General features: G+C 36.4%; 1 protein-coding gene across 1 annotated transcript in view; it reads right to left on the reverse strand.

Moving 5' to 3' along the window:
- The window catches only part of LOC150107422 (transcription initiation factor TFIID subunit 1-like), a 960,372-nt gene that overhangs the window by 441,845 nt on the left and 495,786 nt on the right, over nt 1–22,741 (reverse strand). Inside the window, exon 22 of the mRNA XM_090391850.1 lies at nt 12,030–12,110. Within this exon, the coding sequence (XP_090247976.1) occupies nt 12,030–12,110 (81 nt within the window). The remainder of the gene's footprint in view (nt 1–12,029; nt 12,111–22,741) is intronic.

Raw genomic sequence — 22,741 nt, forward strand, 5'->3', positions numbered from 1 at the left:
CAAATCACAAATTCGCCCAGATATTGAATACTGCTCTCACATTTTGAGTGTGGGGGGGCTCCTAAGAGCTCCTTCAAAATGCTTGACAGAGGAGAACAATTAGATTGATAAATGACTCATCTTTTACCAACTCACCCCCCCCCCCCCTACATACACTTTCACAGAGATATTTGGTCTCTGCAACTTGTGTATTCTATAAACATTTCCATGGCAAATGTTCATCTGAAATAGCATTAATATTCCCCTACTCAGTACTGAGCCCATGGAACATGCACAACTGTCACCCAACATACTTTCACAGTACACCTTGAAACCCAGAGAACAGGATTTTTTCCCTCCTCCTTCATCCCTGCTGCTGTACTGTGGAACAGCCTTCTCCCTGATGTTTTCCCCAAGGAATACAATCTTCTTCTTCTTCTTTCACTCTGCCTTATCCCATGTTAAACGGGGTCGGCGCACCAATCTTTAACCTTCCTCTTCCAAGTTCTCCGTTCCAGGGCATCCTTCGGACTCCATCCTTTCTCCCTAAAATCCTCTGTCATCTTATCCCTCCACCTGAGCTTGGGCCTGCCTCTTTTCCTCCTTCCCTCCAACTCCATATACTCCACTCGTTTACCAACATACTCCTCACCCTTCCTCTCAACATGTCCAAACCACCTCAGCCTACTTTCTTGTATCTTCTTGCCAATTGGTCCCACCTTAACCGTCCCTCTGATGTAGTCATTCCTTATCCTGTCCTTCTTTGTCACACCACTCATCCATCTCAACATCCGCATCTCCGCTACCTCCATCTTCCTCTCCTGTGCCTTCGTTATAGGCCACGTCTCCGCACCATGGAGCATCGCCGGCCTCACCACCATCTTATAGAGCTTCCTTTCCTCTTACAACTCACTCTCTTGTTGCACAGGACCCCGCTCATCTTCCTCCAATTCATCCAACTGCATGTTATTCGGTGCTGTATTTCTTCATCCAGGTCACCATTCCTCTCAACATCCAACCCAAGGTACTTGAATTTCTTCCCTGAAATTAGCCTTTCACCCTGGAGTCGTATGACGATATCCTCGTCACTCCCCGTTGACATATATTCAGTCTTCACCCGGTTAATTCTCATGCCACTCTCCTCCAATGCCTTTCTCCACTCTTCCAGGGTATTTTCAAGCTTCTCTCGGGATGATTCGCATAGAACAATGTCATCGGCAAACAGCATGCTCCATGGTGCCTCCTTCTTGACATCCTCCACTAGTACATCCATGACCAGGTCAAAGAGGTAGGGGCTCAGAGCTGACCCTTGGTGTAGCTCTACGACAATAGGGAACCCTTCTGTCATACCGACACTAGACCTGACCAGAGTTTCTGTTCCCTCATACATCCCCTTCACCCCCCTTCTTCCTCATACACCTCCATACCTCCTGCCTGGCCACTCTGTCGTATGCCTTTTTCCAGATCTATAAACACCATGTGCAGATCCACTTGCATCTCTATATTTCTCCATCAATCGCCTTAACACAAATATTGCATCCGTTGTCCCTCTTCCTGGCATAAATCCAAACTGCTCCTCACCAATTTTCGTTTCCTGCCGTAACCTTGCTTCAATTACTCTTTCCCATATTTTTAATGTGTATGACATCAGCTTGATTCCTCTATAGTTGTCACAGTCTTGAACATCTCCTCTTCCCCAAGGAATACAATATACTGGCTTTAAAATCAAATGTAAACAAGTTATTCCTTTCCCAATCCACTACCCATATATGGTTCTATTGTACTATAGGTTGATCAACCAACCTCTCATGTATGGATTCCACATAAAAAAAATAATAATAAATTTAAAAAAAAAAGAGTCTTTTGGTTCCATGGAGATATCTATGGGGGGGGGGGGGGGGGGGGTAGTGATGAGCCCATGGCCATACTTTCTTTTTTTTTAGATAAAATTTATTTTGCCACACGAAGTAACTGGAACATAGTACGAGGACAAAGAGGGCTGTAATGTCTGGCAAAAATTTGTTCTGTAGGAGAAGAATTGGTCACTGATTGGGACATTTGTGAAAAGGGCAGAAACATAAAAACTGACTAACAAATCATCTTCGCCGAGTGTTATGTTTTTAATTTTGCTTATAAAGTGTTGTGTGTTCTTTATATAGGAGAAGGAATGACCTACCAACTCCTTGAGTGTTAACGCTGATTTCTTGGCTAGGTGATAATTAGGGCTGTCTATTCCTTCAACTATCAGGCGAAGTGGAATGTTTTGTTTGTGTACTATAAGATCGGCATATATTCTAGGAGAACGGGCGTAATGGGGTATAAGCTTTTTAACAATATCTGACAGCCAAAAAGTGATGGACTAAAGTAATTTCTCAGTTTTTTTCTTTATTCTGTTAGTTGGATTTATAGTTTACAAGCTGATAGGTGCTGTTATTGGAGACTAGTTGATTCATCTGATGAATGCAAGTTGATCTGTCAAGGATGAGAGTGGCATTACCTTTGTCCGATTTTGTTATAATTATATCTTGATTAGCTTTTAATGACTTGATTGCTGCTAGTTCTGTTTTTGTAAGATTGCTATATAAGGTTTTCTTTTTATTCAGAACATTGCTGTTTTCTAACCGAATTTTATCAGCAATATTAATAGGAAGAGACTTAATGCCTCTTTCTATGTGGTATATAAAATCCAGTTTATTAACAGTTCTAGGTGCTACTGCGAAGTTAAGGCCTTTATCAAGTAATGCAAGTTGACCGTTATTTAATGTGTGACTTGATAAGGTGTGACTTGATTTCAATTTGAATTAACTTTTAATTCAAACTGAAATCTCGAAATGGGGAATTTAACAGTGAAACTAATTTCTGTCTATGGTCATGAAGAAAGCTACTAAGGAATTTTTCAAGTAATCAGAGAAGGCAGCCAACACAGAGGGAAAAAAACAGAAGAAAATAAATTCCACACATCCATATAGGGTTCTTATTTTACTATACTTGCAGATAATGATGTGGTGTTTAAGAATAAAAGCTGTATAACTGAGAGGAGACCTCCGCATAGCCTTTAAAGGAATGCGGAGAACCAACCAGGGTTTCTGACCTAATGTCCAATCCTCACCTTCTCGTGGTGCACCCTGTTGGGTATCTACTTGGATACTGAACGAACGAGGATGGGCTGGCAATTTGGGAATTAGCTGACCAAATTGTATTCTTATTGGTTAAACCAAAATACAAAATTATGGTACAATATGACAAAATTTCATGCCAACTGGGGCATCGCCCGGTTAAACAAGGTCCCAGTTGTTTTTGGCAGCGAACCAGGGCAAACAGCGAAAAGTCAGCTACTCAAATACTTAGTCTGTATTTGAGTTGTAATTAGAATTAAAGGAAGTACAGGGAGATGGTTTGATGTTAAATCTGGTGTGAGACAAGGATGTACATTATCCCTTCTGTTATTCATTATCTATATGGATCACATTATGAAGGAAAGTGGTATTAAACATGATATCAAAATAATCAGCAATAAAAAAACAAAGACAATGAAAATAGGCAGAATCATTGAAAATGTCAACTGTGTTTGAATGGAAAACCTGTGGAACAAGTAAAACATTTCATCTACTTAGGCACGATTTTTAGTGAAGATGGTAATTAAATATAGAAATAGACAACAGAATCAACAAAGCTGGTATGGTAGGAAGTCAAATGAATAAATTAATATGGAATAAGAGAGAAATTAGTGGGAACACTAAATTAGCTGTGTTCAAGACAGTGTTCAAGCCAGTTTTAACTTATGGATCTGATAGCTGGGTCATAAATAAAACACTTGACCAAAGACTAGAGACCACAGATATGAGAGTCCTGAGAAAGATTAGAGGCATGAACAGATGGCATGAATGACAATATCATATTAAAAACGAGGATATTAGGAAAGAACTTGACATTGTCAGCATCCAGGAACGTGTTAGCAGAGCTAATCTCAGTTGGTATGGTCACTTAAATAGAATGGGCCAGGAAAGATTAGCAAAACAAGTGTTCTCTGCCAAGTTGGCAGGAAAACGACCCAGAGGAAGACCAAGATATAGGTGGATTGATATGGTATAAAGTGCCTTAGACGATAGAAATATAAGATCTGATAATGTTGGAGTCTTGACAAGTAACAGACTGATTTGGAGGAAAATTGTAGATAGGAAGTTAGTAATGATGGAAATTTTTCATGTAGTTCTATGATATTCAGTTGTTTGTGGATGATGCGAAGCTGGAAAGGATTACTAGTAATAATGCAGATGTGGTAGCCCTGCAAGAGGATCTGAATAAGCTAGATAGATGGGCAAATGAATGGGGGTTGTCGGTTTAATGCAGCAAAATATGAGGTCTTGAGGTTTGGGACACATCAATGGGACGCTGTGTACTCTATTGGAGGAGCTATACTGGAGGAAGTAGTGGAGACAAGAGATCTGGGTTGATGATTGATAGAAACCTGAAATTTAGGGGACATATAGCAAAGGTGGTGAAGGTAACACAGAGGATTGCTGCAATTATGAGAAGGACACTGACCTGAAGAGATAAAAGAGTTATCATTTCGTTGTATAAGTCTCTGATCAGACTACACTTAGACTATTGTTCTCAGATTTGGTCCCCAGGATTTGAAGGGGATAAATTAACTGTGGAAAGGGTACAAAGACGGATGACAAAGATGGTTTCAGGACTGTACAATTTTGGTTATAAGGATCGGCTGAGGGAATGTGGACTGCAAAGTTTGGTGGATAGAAGAAGGAGAGGTGATATGATTGAGACTTTTAAAACTGTTGAGAGGTGGTTACAGGGTTGACACTGGGGAGTTCTTTCGCTTGGTTGAACAGCAGGAAGGAGTGATGACAAGAGGCCAACCCTGGAAGTTATGAAAGGAAATTGTGAGCAAGAGGGTGAGGAGTGGTTTCTTTGCATGGAGAGTGGTTGAACCATGGAATGCATTGCCTGATGGAGTGGTGAGAGCGAGAACGGTTAATGAGTTTAAGGAGTGGTATGATAGACTTTGTGTTTCTTGGGGGGGGGGGGGGGGGAACCTCCCCTCGATGAGTCTTGACAGACAGATTAGACAGTCCTTCCCCTTCCTAAGAACTTTATGTTCTTAGGAAGGAAAGGACCTCCCACGATGAGTCTTTTGACTCCATGGAGGCCTGAATAATAATAATAATAATATCCTGTACACCCCTTGAGGGTACATGGCAGGAATTTGATGATGATGATGATGATGATGCAAATAATGACATGCCTCCCTAGTTGAATCAATCAATGTTTTCTTCACAGGTTGTTAGTGGAACTTAAGCTTGATTCTTGTTCTCAAATGTGTTCAGCAATAACAGTTGTATGGGGGGGGGGGGTTATGGAAAGTTCTAATGAACACCTAGAACAAAAATTAATTTTATGTCTTCTTATATATCCTAAAAGAAAAGATATTTTCAAAAAACATTTTTGAAAAAAAAAAATTTTATGAAAAAATTTTTACATGAAAAAACATTTTTGTTCTAGGTTTATCAGAACTTTCCAGACCCCCCACCAAGTATAGTTGAGTCTACATTCACTTCTGAGAACTGCTCCACTTAGATCCTTTTTATAACATTCTTACACATTTTTCTTATTAGTATAATTTTCACTTTCATCCTGCTCACAGCTAAATTATGATCACTTCCAACGAAGGCATCAATTCAAACAATAATACAATTGATATGAAATTCATTTTTTCTCATGTTTTTCTCATTTATTTTTTCTTCATTCCAGATGAATTTACGCACCTCAAACCGTTCACAGGATAAGGTGGTCAGCCCTATGACTGTAGTGTTAAGTTCTCAAGGCCAGTTTGTCTGCTTTGTGGGATGAAAAACCCCAGGATAAACTGGGATAAAAACCCTACTGTCCATACCCAAGACTGGCTAACTTGGCTGAGGAAGATCCTACAGCTCCTCACATCTCTGACGGAATCGAACCTAGGACACTCCTTCCCCAGGCATATGGTTGCGAAGCACACAGCCACTAGGCTAATTGAGTGGACGTTAAGTTTGTTTTAGTAGCTTATTTCATTTCACTGATATCCAGTTCAGTTTTTCACTGTTCTCCCTGGTTTCCTAATGAAACAGGCAGACCTTCTTTAACAAGCTGATACCCAACAACAGCATGGATGAAATTTCAGCATGTTGGCATAATAATATAACTATAAAAACAGAGGTCAACATCACTGAATTACTTCAAGCAGAATTTCCTTTAGAAATTGTTAAACTATTCGATTTTGTTATACATTCTGGTTATTTCACCTTTAAAAACAAATTTTATCAACAAAGTGAAGAATCTGCTATGAGCAGTCTGATTTCCCCTACCATTGCCAACTTCTTCACGGAACACTTTGAACAATGTATTTTTGATAATATTTCACCTTGACCTACATATTGGTACAGATATGTGGATGATATCTGCAATTTAGAATGGCTCTTCCTTTGAGTTACAGCAGTTTATTTCAAAATTAAATGCATTTAATCTTAGAATCCAGTTAATCTTAGAAAGAGAAAGAGATAACCAAATAGCCTTTTTCATCATCATCATCATCATCATCATCAAATTCCTGCCATGTACCCTCAAGGGGTGTACAGGATATGACAGTACTACATGAAAAAATTACATCATTACTAACTTCCTATCTACAATTTTCCTCCAAATCAGTCTGTTACTTGTCAAGACTCCAACATTATCAGATCTTATATTTCTATCGTCTAAGGCACTTTGTACGGTATCAATCCACCTATATCTTGGTCTTCCTCTGGGTCGTTTTCCTGCCAACCTGGCAGAGAACACTTGTTTTGCTAATCTTTCCTCTCCCATTCTATTTAAGTGACCATACCACCTGAGATTAGCTCTGCTAACGCATTCCTGGATGCTGACAATGACAATAGCCTTTTTAGATCTTTTAATTCTTTGTCAACCAGAGGGAAGCACAAAAATTTCAGTTTTTAGGAAGAAGACTCATATGGGCTTTTATATCTGTGCTGAATCTCACCACAATCCTATCAAAAGGCTGGAACTATTAAGACTTTAGTATACTTTAGTATATCATGCTCATTTTTTTATGTTCTTCAGATGAACTTTTATAGAAAGAATTACAACATATTAAATCCGTCTTTTTATCTATTGATTCTTTAACCAAAAAAGCTTTGAACAATTATGGTATCTCTACCTCTCCTAATACATTTCTGAAAGTTTTAAAAACCATTGAATATTTTTGTTTCTTTTCACCTCCATCTGAAAAACTCCATCCTTCTCATTTTCTCCTAAAGACAAGCTTCCACCTCAAAGTTTTCCTGAGCATCTACCAGATTTCTTGCTGTTGTGGGCTATCTTATTCTGAACAAACCGAAAGATCTGCTTTTATTCATTGCGAAGAACACAAGTTTTATATCAAATATCATGAGTCTGGACTTGTTGATCATGCCATCTGTAATAATTATAGAATTCAATGAAACAAGACAAAAGTCCTTCATAAAAGTCATTTCCTCATAGATTTTCTTTATAAAGAAATGTGTGAAACCATTTCTTTTTAAATTTAAGATTCCTAACTTTATTTATTTACAGCTATATTATTTTGATTTGTTAAGTTAGGAAATTATTGATCATTTTCATTATCTTACATTAGCTACTAAGGTGGCACTTTTTAGAATTGTCTGATTGCTGTTCTATAATCCAATACTGAAGAAACCTAATTTTACAATAAATAAATTTTGACATGAGTTTTCCTTTTTTTTTATAGTCATATTACTGGACTTGGACATTAAGTCAGTAGCCTCACATTATAAATTAAAGATACCAAGAAATTATATACTTGGATTAATCCTTTATCCAAGTGTAAGCAAACAAAGTTTGCACCTGAAGTATCTTCAGGACTGGGACAACTTGTGGCAAAGGTGGTATGACTTCACATCACTTGCCTTAGAATCCCATAATGCAAAGCATATCTCCTTGAGGACATGTATAATGCTATGCATTATGGGAAGGGTCTTATAAAATTCGATGCAGTAGGATTTTTCCTCTTTTTGCATCAACTTTTACAGAGGTTGCAACTGATAACCATGCTAAACTGACTTTGTATTAATGTTGTAAATAATATAAAAACCCATGTATTTTACCACAAGGAATTAACATGCAAGATTGAACAAAACAGAAAATGTCTAAATTGTAAGGTTCAAGGGCAATGCCTTAGAAATCGGCATAGTATTGATGTAGGAATTGAATATAATGTAAGTGATTTTTAATGTGCTCGGAGTCGGCCTGATACCAACTTCAAGGTCAGTGGTAAAAGGTGGTATAGTTCTGATGTGGTTCCACCTTTTTGAAAATAGGATTAAGTGTGTATATTATTCGGCAAGAACTAAAAGTGAGCTTTAATGTGAAGGTCAAGACCGTTTGCGTGAGAATGTTCGGGGCCTCGACCCTTCGTCCAAAGACCCGAGAAATTGTATAAAGGTCATCTAAGAAAGAAAAAAAAGGAGGAGGAGAAGAGAAAACTTCAGAGCAAGTCGATTCGTCATGTTCGTCGGTCCGGTTGAAGGCCATGAGGGACAGCCATCGGAGCCATGAAACTACCGAGGGAGAAGAGAAGCAGGACCAGCAGGCATTGCCAATAGGACAGTCTGCTTAGTGTTCGACATCGGACTCCTTCAGCCGATACATAGACATTGGGAAAATGCGCTCAAAGCCCCACGACTCATCCAAGTGAGACGACGGAATTTCAGCGTGGAAGTCAAAACCTGAAACGTATGGGAAGCGAAAGGAACCTAAGAAGGAACTAGGAATGGGTACATAATAGCGTTAAAGATGATATGTGAGTAAATTTTGTAGTGTTTGATTATGATATGTGAAGTTGACTGAGAATCCATGGGACATTTATTGTGCTTAACATAGGTTATAGTTCATGACTGGAAAGTTAGTTTAAGAATAGTTTGTTCACAAATATAGTTAGACTTACTATTATAAATCATAGAGAATGATATTCCTTGAATTGAAATGGGCTGTTAGCTTTCTTTGAATGTTGATATAATATGTTGCATGACTTCGTGCATTTACTAAATGTTAAATTGCTGAAGTTTTAAGCTAAGAGTGGAGTTGAGAGAGAACCCTTTCTTATTGTATGATAATGTATATTTGTAGTTTAGTTAAAATAAACATGTTTGTTTTATTTACAAAGTGCACAGCCTGATCTTTATGCAATGCACTGTTTCTAAATAAACATGAACCTGTGAGTGAAGGAATTTAATGTTAGTCACGACTGTTAAGAAGGGCTTTAGGATAATTTCAGAGAGAACTCTACTGGAAGTATAATTAAATCTAATACCACAAGGACAGCACTGGTGGCGCAGTCGATAAAAACTTAAATAAATTTCCAGAGTTCTCCCGGTATAGGAAAAATACTAGTCCATAGAGCAAAGTAAATGAAGCAGTAAAGAAATTAATAAAAGTAAAAATAGAGTAGAGAAGATTAATAATAACAATAATAATATAAGAGAGAACAGTTAATAGAGAATATAGTTAGAGAAAAGAGAATTTAATAGAACTATTAATAGAGAAATAATATAATAAGAGAAAAGATCACATATAATAGAGACACAGAGAAATGTTATAGTCTCATTAGTGGGAGCCACACCCAGAGGTGATGTGATACCAAGGATGAAGTAATGCAGAAGTCATATTTTTTTATACGAGTTGCCAAAAGGTGTCTCACCAGTGATGTGAATTCATTCCACCTTTGCCACGAGTTGCCCTTGTCCTGAAGATACTTCAGGTGCAAAACTTTGTTTGCTTATACTTGGATAAAGGATTAAACCAAGTACATAATTTCTTGGTATCTTTAATTTATAGTATAATCAAGTGAAAAAACTTTCAACAACTGACTATCTCATAGCCTTCAAGGAATGTGGAGAACCAACCTTTTGGCAACTTGTATATAAAAAAATACAACACTAGCCTCACAGTTGGTTCTCCACATTCCTTGAAGGCTATGTGAGGTTCTCCTCCCAGCTATCTAGCTTTGATCCTTAAGCAACCTTATGGCTGTGTTTTCAAACTAGCAAATACGCTAAGCACTTCCAGATTGTCTATTTCAATTCTCACATTAGGCTTTCACAGTGATAACTGTGATTATCTCTGTTTTCTTGATATATCCTTGGGAAGTTATTACTGAGTCTTATCACTTATCTGTGTCTCGACTTCATTAATCATCCTATCATCAGCATTTATTAATATTATCCTTCTATAATCTTTTTTCCTCTTATTGACAAGATAGAAAAAACATGTTAGGACTCTCATTTTATCCTATATCCATTAAGAAAACTTTGTGCTTAGGTAAAGGATTAACACAAGAATATAATTTCTTGTCAAGTATGATAAACTTTGTAATCCAACAGTAAAACTTTCTAAATACATATACCTGCCACCATCCAATCATTTCCCATCCATTATTGATATCCTTCACTTGTCACGGTGCTGCTCAAAACTGTCTCTTAAGTTTTTCATAATTAATTTTTTTGTGCTTTGTACTTCCACAAACACCTTTTTTTTAACTGAAAGTTTCACATATTTAGTAATCTCACAAGTTATCAGTGTACCCCCTTCCAGAATTTTGGTTTATGGTGGTTAAATGCTAATTGTTGTGCGAGTTTTTTTTTTTTTTTTTTTTTGAAATGGTTATAAATATATTATACATTATAATATAATATTCTGACTAAAGGTATCTTATGCACAATCCAAACTCAATTAATCAACATATGTAAACAACTGCATATGCATCAACAGTGTCAATTAAGTGTCAATACTTTGTACAAAACATACTGAATATAATTTCAATAGATAATTACATAATAGAATTATATAAGTAGTTGTTACTTTATTACTTAGATAAACATCCAAGATATACTATCTGAACAATTTATGACTTAGTTTTACAATCTTGAATTTTCTCTTTGAATACTAAAAACTCAAATATAGTACTTTAAATTGCCTGCATATTAAGCACAGCTTATAAATCAAGGCAGGCACTTGTTAACCTGAAACACTACTTTATACCTTACAGTTATCTCATAACATGAGCTATTTTATTGTAATATGATTTATTATTTTTTTTAATCAAGTGATTCTTTTTTAAAAACTGATTTTGAAACATACAATACACAGCAGTAACTTGTAATATTATCTGCACTTTTACTTACTGTCAAACTAGCTATGTCAAACAAACAAATTGATTTTTAATTTAAACAATTTAATTTGCTTTTTACTCCTGTTAACTGAAAACTTCTGATCTGTTAAATATGATTAAATGCTACCAAAGTAAAAAAAAAAAAAAAAAAAAAAAGTGATTCCACTCAAACGCCATCGAACAGTGTACTATAATGAAATATACTTTAAAATGCAGCAACTCATAAAATATTAACAATATTCGTTTTGAATTGATTCAGATGAAGACCCTTTAATACATCCCATAAAAATATATTTGAGTGAACCGATGGCATCAATGGCAGAATCATATTAAAAATTAAGATGTTAGAAAGAAACTTCATATTATTAGCATTCAAGAATATTTCAGTAGAGCTAATCTAACATGGTAATGACACTTAAATAGAATGGATAAAGAAAAGTTAGCAAAACATGTTTGATGCCAAGACAATTGGGTCTCTTTCCAACAGGAAGGAGACTCAGCAGGTGACCAAGGTCTTGGGGGATTGATTTAGCCAGAAGTACCTTAGAAGCATGAAACATTAGATATGAAAATATTGGAGTTCTCGTAAGTAATAGACTGATTTGGAGGAAAATTGTTGATAGGAGATTAATAATAATGTAAACTTAATCGCATAGTAATGTCATGAACACCTCCTGAACCTGAACACCTCCCCCCCCCCTTGTGGGTACACATCAGGAAACTGATGATGATGAAAATATACTTTAAAATGAAGCAGTCTAGAAAACAGTAGTATTCATCTCAAATTTGATTTCAAACAACATGCAAGTATATATAAAAAAACACACACCTCATCATCCATTTTCATTTGCATTTCTTCATCATTTTCATCTTCAGGGGCAAACATATATTTCTCACCATATCCTGCATCCTAAACAAAGAAAAATCTCAAAATAAAAGTCAGCAAAACATCAGTCTACTTATATATTACATATACTGTATAATGTAATGAACTACAAAGCAGCATATTCTAGAGTTTCCCATTTGTTGATAGGAAACACCTTTTTTTAAGGATATATGGAAAAACATTTTTAAAATCCTTCAACTAGTTGGAGGATTCTTAAAAATGTATTTCAAATATTCCAATAAAATAACACACAGCTCTTTGCATTAATGTTTTATTGTATATCTGAAAAAGAATGTTACATCCAAAGAATAACCAAGGTATCAAGCATATTTTATTTCAGTCATTTAAATTAAATGCACTTAATTTCTATATAATATAAAAAGTGTTCTCAAAGCAATTTCATTTGAAATTTGTTCATATGCATGAAATATACCTTGGGGGGGGGGGGGGGGGAGAGAGTAGAGCAAGGCATAAAAGTTTGGCAACATCTACTCTACAGGAAATGATTAGGTGTTTATGTAATTACTTCACAATTTTTGCAAGCCACTGTATTTTAAAATTTTTTTTAAATGATTTAAGTACAAATGCACAGCAAAAGGTGTGCAACAACAATAGAATATTTTTTGACATTTGCATTGGGAGATATGTATTAAAAAAGGAAATGTATAGATACACAATGGATGGACTTTACAAAGGCATTTAATAGGATGCCACATAGCCAGCTGTTGTATAAATGGAACAAATGGGAATGGATATGAAGTTGGTAACTCGAATAAGAGGGTGGTCAATGGATAGGTATCAAAGAGCAGCATATGGGAAAACTGAATCCAGGAGAAGGAAGGCCTCTGATGTGTTACAAGACTTGATACTTGGTCCATCACTATTTATTTTACACATCAGCTATCCAGGAAATGATTGAAGGGGAAATATTCGGTTGTCTGCTAGTGATGTAAGTCAGTGAAGATTATGTAGATATCCTGTAGGATGACTTAAATAGACTGACAGTATATAGGCAAAAAATAACTACTACTATTTTAACATGGCCAAATGTAAAATCATGCACTTTGAGATGAAGCGATCACAAATTGTGCACTACAATGATGTAACTGAACTGCATGAAATTGAGGAGGCAGAAGGATTTGGAGTGATTTCAGGCAGGAAGATGAAATTTTTAGGTCATGTTGCTAAAGTGCCTAAAATAGCACATCAGATGATGCTGTTAAAGATGACGCTGACAAGCAGGGATAGGGAAGTTATTATTTCCCTTTATAAAACTTTAATAAGGTCACATCTAGACTACTGCCTGGAGACCAAGATTGTGGAAAGTCTATGGAATGCTCTCCATGAGGATAGACTGAAGGTCTAAGGCTTCAAAGACTAGTCAAAAGGCAAAATTGACGGGGGCATGACAGAAAATATGTTATCGTACACAAAGAAAAATCTCAAAATAAAGGTCAGCAAAACATCAGTCTGCTTACATATTACATATACTGTATAATGTAATGAACTACAAAGCAGAATGTATACTCTAAAACTTCCCATTTATAGATATGAAACACCTTTTTAAGGATATATGAAAAATCATTTTTAAAAGCCTTCAACCCATTGGAGGATTCTTAAAAACAGGCAGGGATTGAGGAAATTCTTGAGAAAATAATAAAATATAAAGCTTGGATCTTTAGATACCATGGTTATTTTGGGCATTGTGTCTCTTTTCACCACTGTGTCCTTATCAACTTTGTATACTTTGTATATTATAATCAATCCACCAAGGTCTTGGTGGATTGATTTAGCCAGAAGTACCTTAGAAGCATGAAACATAAGATATGAAAATATTGGAGTTCTCACAAGTAATAGACTGATTTCAAGGAAATTTGTTGATAGGAGATTAATAATAATGTAAACTTAATCACATAGTGCTGTCATAGTAACCTGAACATCCCTTGTGGGTATATATCAAATTGATGACGGTGATGGTGAAAATGTACTTTAGAGGTTCTACCTTCAACATTATAAACAATGTTGAAAGAATCCCTGTAGGTTACCCACTATCCCAAATTTGGCAGACTTATCCAGTTTTTAAAATTTTAATCAAAACCATCTCTTTGAGTATGCTATGTGCATGACATATCTGTCATTTGGAAAGACGTATTTCAGGAGTTGCTACCACGCATAAAATTAATAATTTATACCCTAGAATAAAATTTACCTTAGAAAAAGAATTGTCAAGAACAATATCATTTCTCAATATAAGGATATCATTTTTTGCATAATGTGGTGAAAACTATTTTTATAACATATTATGAAAGCATTTTAAATGTTCTATTTTAACTTCACACTTTTTAGTGGTTATTAAAAAGTCTGAAATCCATAAAACTGGCCTCTGCTCATACTGTACTCAGCCCTTCTCCATGGCCATTTGGTGAACCTTCTGTCAATCCATGTTTCTGCATCTCTCACATCTAGATGACTGTGTTGTAACATTACCCAAAGACAAGGTTGACCAGCTGGCATCACGTATTCTCTTCTGACTTGATTGTTCATCAAGAGAAATACCTCTGCTTTACTAAGAACTGCTGCTCTCTACATGTATCTTCTAGCATTTTGTCTTAAAGACATCAGAAGAATCCTAAATTAATTAGATATCAACAAATCCTCTAATTGTGATGTTTTCTCCAACTCCTCCAACCTGTGCTCCTGAAACTCATCCCAAAGAAAGGAGATAGCAGACAATCATTAAACATTTTCCCATTGCATTCACATCATTTCTGAGGAAAATAATGAAAAAAATTATTATGGATCAACTCCATCACCACCTGGAAGGCCACCATTTTATTCCCAATCCACAGTGGATATAATTGTGAACATCAGTTATCTATGGCTGGAAATGGTTTGGTGAAACCCATGCACTTCCCTTAAATATTTTCAAAGCATTTGATCAAGTCTGGCACGATGCATGTTGTTTGCTTAATTACCAACTTGCGGTCTACCATCCACTCTCTGCAAGTTGGCTTGGCAATTTCCTGTGTGGTTTTTCATTGTGTGTCAAGTTTGATAGCTTCCCTTAATATTTCCTGACTGCTGGAGTTTCCAAGAGATCTGTACTTTCACCCATACATTTTCTCCTATTCATGAATCAACTTCTATTGCTAACCTCAATCCTTCCCACAGCTTTTCTTATGGAAGTACATTCCATTCCTCTTTTTCATTTGGCAAATCTTACAGTATTCATAAATCCCAATGTAATATTTGCATTGGGATATATGGACATACTTGCAGTAAGACACAATTTGCCTTATTTCAATCAAAAATGACTACACTTAACATTCCCTCAGCATTGACACTAAAAGAGATTACCACAAATGCATTTCCAAAAATGCATGATGGTTTCCAAAAGAGGTCTATCCAGTTAAATGGTGATCACTCCCCCCCCCCCTCTCTCTCTCTTGCAGATTTATTCCACCCACTTTTCCATTTCTCGTAGAAGTATTTTTTTTTTAATATATGACTCCTACCCACAAATGGTTGTAAACCTTTCTAAACAAAGGCTTATAACTTGGGAACTAAGGTAAATGAAATGGAGGAGCATTACAGAACCCTAATGTGAATATAGCTGTGGGATTGGATGGTATACCAGCTCAAGTTTTATGTGAAGTGGCGAGGGAATTGTCAGAGCCCTTGACCATATTGTTTAATCTAAGTCTCAGCTATGGGTTAGCCCTGAGGATGTGGAAAGGGGGGAAAATAGTTCCATTAAATAAAGGAGGCTCCAAGGCTGATGTAGAAAATTACTGACCAATCAGCATATCAGGAGTTGTTGTTAAAGTACTGGAGAAGTTGATCAAGAGAAAAATACAGGAATGGATAGATGGAAATGGGATACTGTATGGGAGCAGCACGGTTTTGTGAGGGATAGGTTGTAAAATTCGATGCAGCAGAAATTTTTCCATTTTTTATTACATCAACTTTTACAGGGGTCACATCCAAAATTCACAAAAGTAAACTTATAATTTTCAATGTATATAACACTAAAAGCCCATGTATTAAAACCCAGAGGAATTAGCATGATAAATTGTGCAAATAGAAGATATATGAGTATGTTAAGTTCAAGGGCAATGGCGTAGAAATAGGAAATATATTGCAATTGTCTATGTAATACCAAAAGCCCATGTATTAAAACCCAGAGGAATTAACATACTAAATTGTGTAAACAGAAGATATCTTAAAATGTTAAGTTCATGGGAAATATATTGATGTTAGTATTTAGTACAGAGTGAAAAGGAAACCTATTGTATCCTAAGCCAGTCCTATACCACCTTCAAGGTCAATGGTAAAAGAGGGTGGTATACATCAGATGCAGTTCCGCTATTGTTTAAAAAGGATTAAGTGTGCACTTAGGAGAACTAGAAGTCTGCGTTAAACAAAGGCCAAGACAGATTGCACGGGATGTTCGGAGGTCTCAAACCTTCATCCAGGGTCCCACGAAAAACCAAATATAAGGATCATAGAAAAAGGATCGTCAGCGACACCAGGAGAAGAAAAAGGAGGAAAAGCGGAGAGTGTATCGTCGATCGACGACTTTCATCCCGTTCGAGTGATGTTGAGACGGAAAGCCCCAGGAGCCGATTAATTACTATGAGAGCAGCGCTGCTCAACCTAATGCATTGCCAGTTGGACGACCTGCATGAGCCTACAAGAGGCCCGAGTCTATAACGCCAGGAAATTGTGCTCCAGGTTCCATCAGGTCATTCATCGATGAAATGTCAGTGTTCTTGAAATCTCCAAGTAAAAGCCCAAGACCAGATATGGAAGAGAAGCCAGAGAATTCAGTAAAGGAAATGTGAGCACATGCACTATACAGAAAAAGAAGTCACGTGAGTTTATTTTCAGTGAAATTTTGTCTATGTTATGAGAGACTGTTTTAGGACTGATAAGTTTATAGAGTTACTATACAGGGTGTCCCTGAATTCATGGCCCAAACGTGAGGGGGATGGTAGTACACACCGAAACCACCAATATTCGTCATAGAATATGCGGCTGCAAACGCAGTCTGGTGCCGTTAGGGAGGGGGGTGCAGACGAAGCAGCATGGCTTAAAAGTGCTGGATTGGCCAAACCCCAACGTTCTCAGCGTCGACCGGACACGAGATATCTTATGTGCCCGATCATAAAATGTTTGTGCGACTGCACCGTCAGCTGTGTGAGATAGGCACCTTCCACATCAGTCGACATGATGCCGAACAAGTACAGACGGTCAGAACGCCAGCTACGAGTGAGGTCATGTTGTGTATGGTGACAGATAACCCAGGTACAAGCACGTGATCCACTGCTCAGAGCCTGGGTGTGCATCTGAACAGTGTCTGGAGAGTACTGCATGAAGAAGGGCTACACCCCTATCACTTGCAATGAGTGCAGGCATTGACAGCTGTTGATTATTCCCCTGCGCATGGATTTTGCCCAGTGGTTCCTGCAGCAAAGTGTCGTACAGCCCGATTTCCCTGCTCATGTGCTCTTTACGGATGAATCAACTTTCTCACATGAAGGCATAGTCAATGTCCACAATGTGCATTTGTGGGCAGCCCAGAATTCCCCCCCCCCCCACCATGGCACACGTTCACAGTTGAACCAGCAACGGTTCGGCATCAATGTCTGGGCGGGGATTGTGCATGACTACTTAATTGGACCCTACCTACTGCTGGACCACCTCGATGGGCGATCGTACCATATTTTTCTGCAACAGGTTTTGCCGGAATTGCTTCAGGATGTTCAAGTCGCCATCCACTCCCGTATGTGGTTCCAGCATGATGGGGCACCCACCCATTTCAGCATGGACGTGCATCAGCATCTTAATGCTACATTTGGGAACTGATGGATTGGGCACGGTGGTCCCATTCTGTGGCCCCCAGATTGCCCGATCTTTCTTGTCTCGATTTCTTTCTGTGGGAACATTTGAAGAGTGTCATGTACGAGACGCCCGTGTAGTCTGCAGAGGATCTGGTAGCCCAACTGTCCGTCGCAGCCAGCAATGTGCACAACAAGCCCGGTGTTTACGAGCAGGTATGCCAATCACTACTCTGCCATTGTGCCACATGTATCAACATTGGTGGGCAGACGTTTCAGCATTTGTTGTAATGATCTCCAATAAATGTCACTCTCGAAATCTGTGTCTGTCCTTCATTTCTGACTCCTCACTGTGTTTGCGGCCGCATATTCTATGACGACTATTGGTGGTTTCGGTGTGTACTACCATCCCTCTCACGTTCGGGCAATTAATTCAAGGACACCCTGTATATAGTATGAAAATAATTTGCATAAAGAGAAGTTTATATAAAGTGAAAGCAGGAGTTTATAGTTATAGTTAACAAGGCATGATAATTCCTAAATTGTAAATGGGCTATTGGTTTTTCTCTTTAAATTGCTTAATGATTTGTATTATGTTGCATGTTTACATATGTGTTCTAAAGGAAGTTTTACTTTAAGGTGTTAAACTTAGAGTGGAATAAGAAGTAGTAATTTATTAATGTGTAAATTGTATGATTGTTTCAGTATAAATAAACATGTTTGTTTTTATTTACAAAGAGTGCCACCTGATCTTTTACGCAATGCACTGTTTCCAACTAAATGCGATCCTGTGAGCAGAGAGTTTACAAATAGTTATGACTTGAAGTTAAGTGTTAGCCATGACTGTGAAATATTATTAAGAAGGGCCTTAAGATAGACAGCAAACTTTACTAGAAGTACTGATATTTCTTATACCACAAGGAGACCGCTGGTGGCGCAGTCGTTATATCAAAAATAAATTTCTAGTGGTCTCTGTTATAGGTAAAGATTACTGAAGGTAGAGAAAGGATACTAAGGTTAACAGAGTACATGAAAGGATTAGATAAAGTTAAAAGAGGGATTAAATAAGGTTAATGAAGAATAGCGATACAGAAGAAGTAAATCGAAGTACAGAAGAAAATAGTAAATTAATATAGAAGTAAAGTAAAGAAAGTAAAGATAAAGTAATTAAATAATAAGTATTACAAAGTATACAAATAGACATCTCTTTTACAATGACACAGCTGTCAATAGGATTCTTCATTAACCTTATTTAATCCCTCTTTTAACTTTATCTAATCCTTTCATGTACTCTATTAACCTTAGTATCCTTGCTCTACCTGGAATTTTCCCAGAAACAATACTTATACTATTTTCTTTTTATAACCAAGAGAAATGTATGTTTATTAAAACAATAATTGATCAAAAGTATTACATATTAATATTATTACATAATGTTTACATAATGCTATATAATTATATAATGTTTCTTCGTCATAACTACTAAGTACCATTAAACAAGGTCGTTTTCTTTCTGGAAAAATATCCTCATCTTCTGAGCTTTCTTCAGCAGCATCTTGAGTTCTATGCTCTACTTTTTGCAAAAATCTGTTATTTTTGACTGTTTGCTTTTAGCTGAGAGATCGTTATAAATTTCATTGTATGGAACTAAACACTTGTGAAGATCTCTTTAAATTTTGTGCTTCTTTCAGTGGAAGGATCTTCATTTAGAAAATATAACTCCAATTGTTAGGCTAAATCTAGGCCTTTCTTTATGCTTTTTAGGGCAAAATGTTTAACTTCATCATTTCCATCTGTGCTATCGTCCTCTGAATTAATTTGGTTTATCCCAGATGCCATTTCCACCAAATTTGCTTCATCAGTCTCTTCTTCCACCAGTAATTCTTGAATATCATCAACATTCATATCGTCAAAACCTTCCCCTCCTAGAGGCTTAGCAAGTTCTATTATTGCATCCATTCTGTTTTCTGCTGGCTCAATAAGATTTTCACTTTGAAATGACTCTGACCATATATTTTCGGGATGTTAATCCTGAAAATATATGGCCTAACACATATAAACCCAACAGGCATTTAACGCTGTCAGTTTTATTTCTTTGATGGATGAAGTTATGAGATTAATACCGTCCAAAATTGTAAAATGTTTCCATGCCTCCATGACTTCAATAGATTCGTCGTTGACTTTATTCAAAACCCATTGCAACGATTTCCTGATGTAATTAGTTTTAAATGTAGCTATAATTCCCTGATATAATGGTTGAAGTAATGAACTTGTATTTAGTGGTAAGAAAATTATTTTGACATTTGGGTGATTTAAATCTTTCGGATGGCTGGATGCATTATCCAATATCAGTAGAACTTTAAAATCTAGATTTTTCTGCTTTAAGTAGTTTTCCACACTTGGTACAAAACAGTTCAGAAACCATTTTTTAAATAAATCAGTAGTTATCCAAGCTTTCTTATTTGCCGTCCAATATACCGGTAAAGCACTCTTATTTAGGTATTTCATTGCACCAGGATTGAGGGATTTATAAACTAGCATGGGTTTTACCATGTGATGATTGCCTGATGCGTTAGTACACATAAGTAATGTCCCTCAGCCTTTTGATGCTATAAAATCTGGGGCAACTTTTTCATTTTTTGAAATAAATGTTCTCTTGGGCATTTTTTGCCACCAATGGCTCATCTCATCAGCATTAAAAACCTGATGTGTTGTATATCCATCCTGTTCCATAATTTTTTGCAATTCCTTTGGATAAGTTTCGGCAGCTTCATTATCAGCTGATGTGCTTTCCACTTGTATTTTGATGTTTTGTAATGAAATGGCTGAACCAGCCTTTGCTAGCAACAAAGTCGGGGTTAATAGCAGATTCTCCATTTTCTTTTAAGTAGTTGTAAATTTTTAAAGCCTTATGTTTAATAACATTGGTGTCCAGTGGGATCCGTTTTTTTTTGAGCAGTCATCAATCCAAATACTAAGAGCTTTTTCCATTTTTTCAAGTATTGGTGCTCTAGGATGAGCTGTCATATTTGCAGAGATAGAACAACCTGCAGCAACAGAAGCTCTAATTTTCTGTTCATTTTTCTATATGGTCCAGATTGTTGCTTCATTTAAATCCAAGGTTTTTGCAACATATGATACTCCCCCCCCCCTTTTTTTAAGACAATTCAAAAATCTGTATTTTTAATTCTAGTGAGATGAAATGTCTTTTAAGAGATATAGATGTGTTGTATGGGTACTTTCTTACTTCTGGCAGACATTGTTCAGGGCTACAAATGAATTCACAAAAAAAAAAAAAAGAAATATTTAACACTTCTTTAAAAAAGGTTCAATAATACATACAAAGAATAGTACAAAGAAGAAAACAGTAAAAGTCTCAAAATATGTTTAATACTCCACAAACAAAATGAATTAAAAATTCTAATAAATTCTAAAATTCTGTATGCAAATCTGACACGACATACACGCTCGAATGAAAAATATCGAATGAGATGGTGCTTGCTCTTAAAAGCTCTCATCACGTCCCATGTTGTACGGGGATTTTCCCAATTCTCGAACCATGTTAGAGCGAGAACATGTTGTAGGAATGCCGTGTTAAATGGGGATTTCTCCCTCAAACCATATTAGAGCGAAACCGTGTTGTAGGAATGCCATGTTATGCACGGGTTACCTGTACTATGTGCATAAATTTTATTTGCTTACACTTGGATAAAGAATTAAACAAGAATATAATTTTTTTTGGCAAGTTTAAGTGACTTAAACTTGCCAAAAAACTTGCCACCTGGGGTTTATCTTGCCAACTTCACCAACTGGGGTTTATCTGCTAATTAATAACCTGCATAACATAGATTTTATCATTCTTGATCCATTTTCTTTGTCATTACCAGGACATTTGATTGAGTCTGACATAGCTACCTCCTTACCAGGCTACTTCCTGTCTTTTACAGTTGAGTGCCGCTTCCTCTTTGCCATCATTCAGTGCATGTCATTGTGGATGGCCTTTCTCTCTTCGTATTACTCAATAAGTTCTGGGTACTCAGAGATCTGTGCTCTTGATCAGACTTTTACATGTTAATTCTTATTTTCTCAAATTCCATAGTGTGATGATTAAGTAGACATTCAATCATTCCAATTTAAGATGAGATTTGATTGACTGCTTCAATCAATAAACTCTCATCCTTTCTTTCTACCATGAAGAAAGGCAGAAAGGAAGGAGATGAGAGTTTATTGATTGGAACAGTCAGTCAAATCTCATCTTGTCCCAAACTACTTAAATTGGAATGACTGGATGTCTTTACTTAATGATCGCATTTTCCCCCCCTTTTTAATGCTATAATCACATCTCAGTTTTGTCATATCATATGCACATATGGATAATATCATTTTAAATAATCTATGGTTAGCATTCTACCTTATATAACCATTCCTACATCGAAGATAGCCTATTAGTTTTAAGCTGAAATATTGATAAATAAAGTTTTTTTTTTTTAACATTTCCTGTGGTTACGTGTTAAAAATACTTATTTATGTTAAATAAATAAATAAAGTGATGTATGATTGATGCTCCTGTATTATTTTTTCCACAGAATGACCAGTTTGTCAAAAATGAAAAAAAAAGATTACAATCATTAAGAACTTGATAAATGCCCAGAAGAGTAAGAGGAGACCATGATTGTAATATTTTTTTGACCAGGTTAATAATGGTAACACACAACTACTGTATACTAAAACAAGTATGTATTATAAAAATAGTAGTATTATAAAAATTATAAAAATCAAATCAACAATTTCAAGTTAAAAGCCAAATATAAACAT

Source organism: Typopeltis vanoorti, chromosome 4 (genome assembly GCF_054136105.1).
Source record: "Typopeltis vanoorti isolate ZY-2024b chromosome 4, IOZ_Tvanoo_1.0, whole genome shotgun sequence".
In the NCBI taxonomy this organism is placed as follows: domain Eukaryota; kingdom Metazoa; phylum Arthropoda; class Arachnida; order Uropygi; family Thelyphonidae; genus Typopeltis; species Typopeltis vanoorti.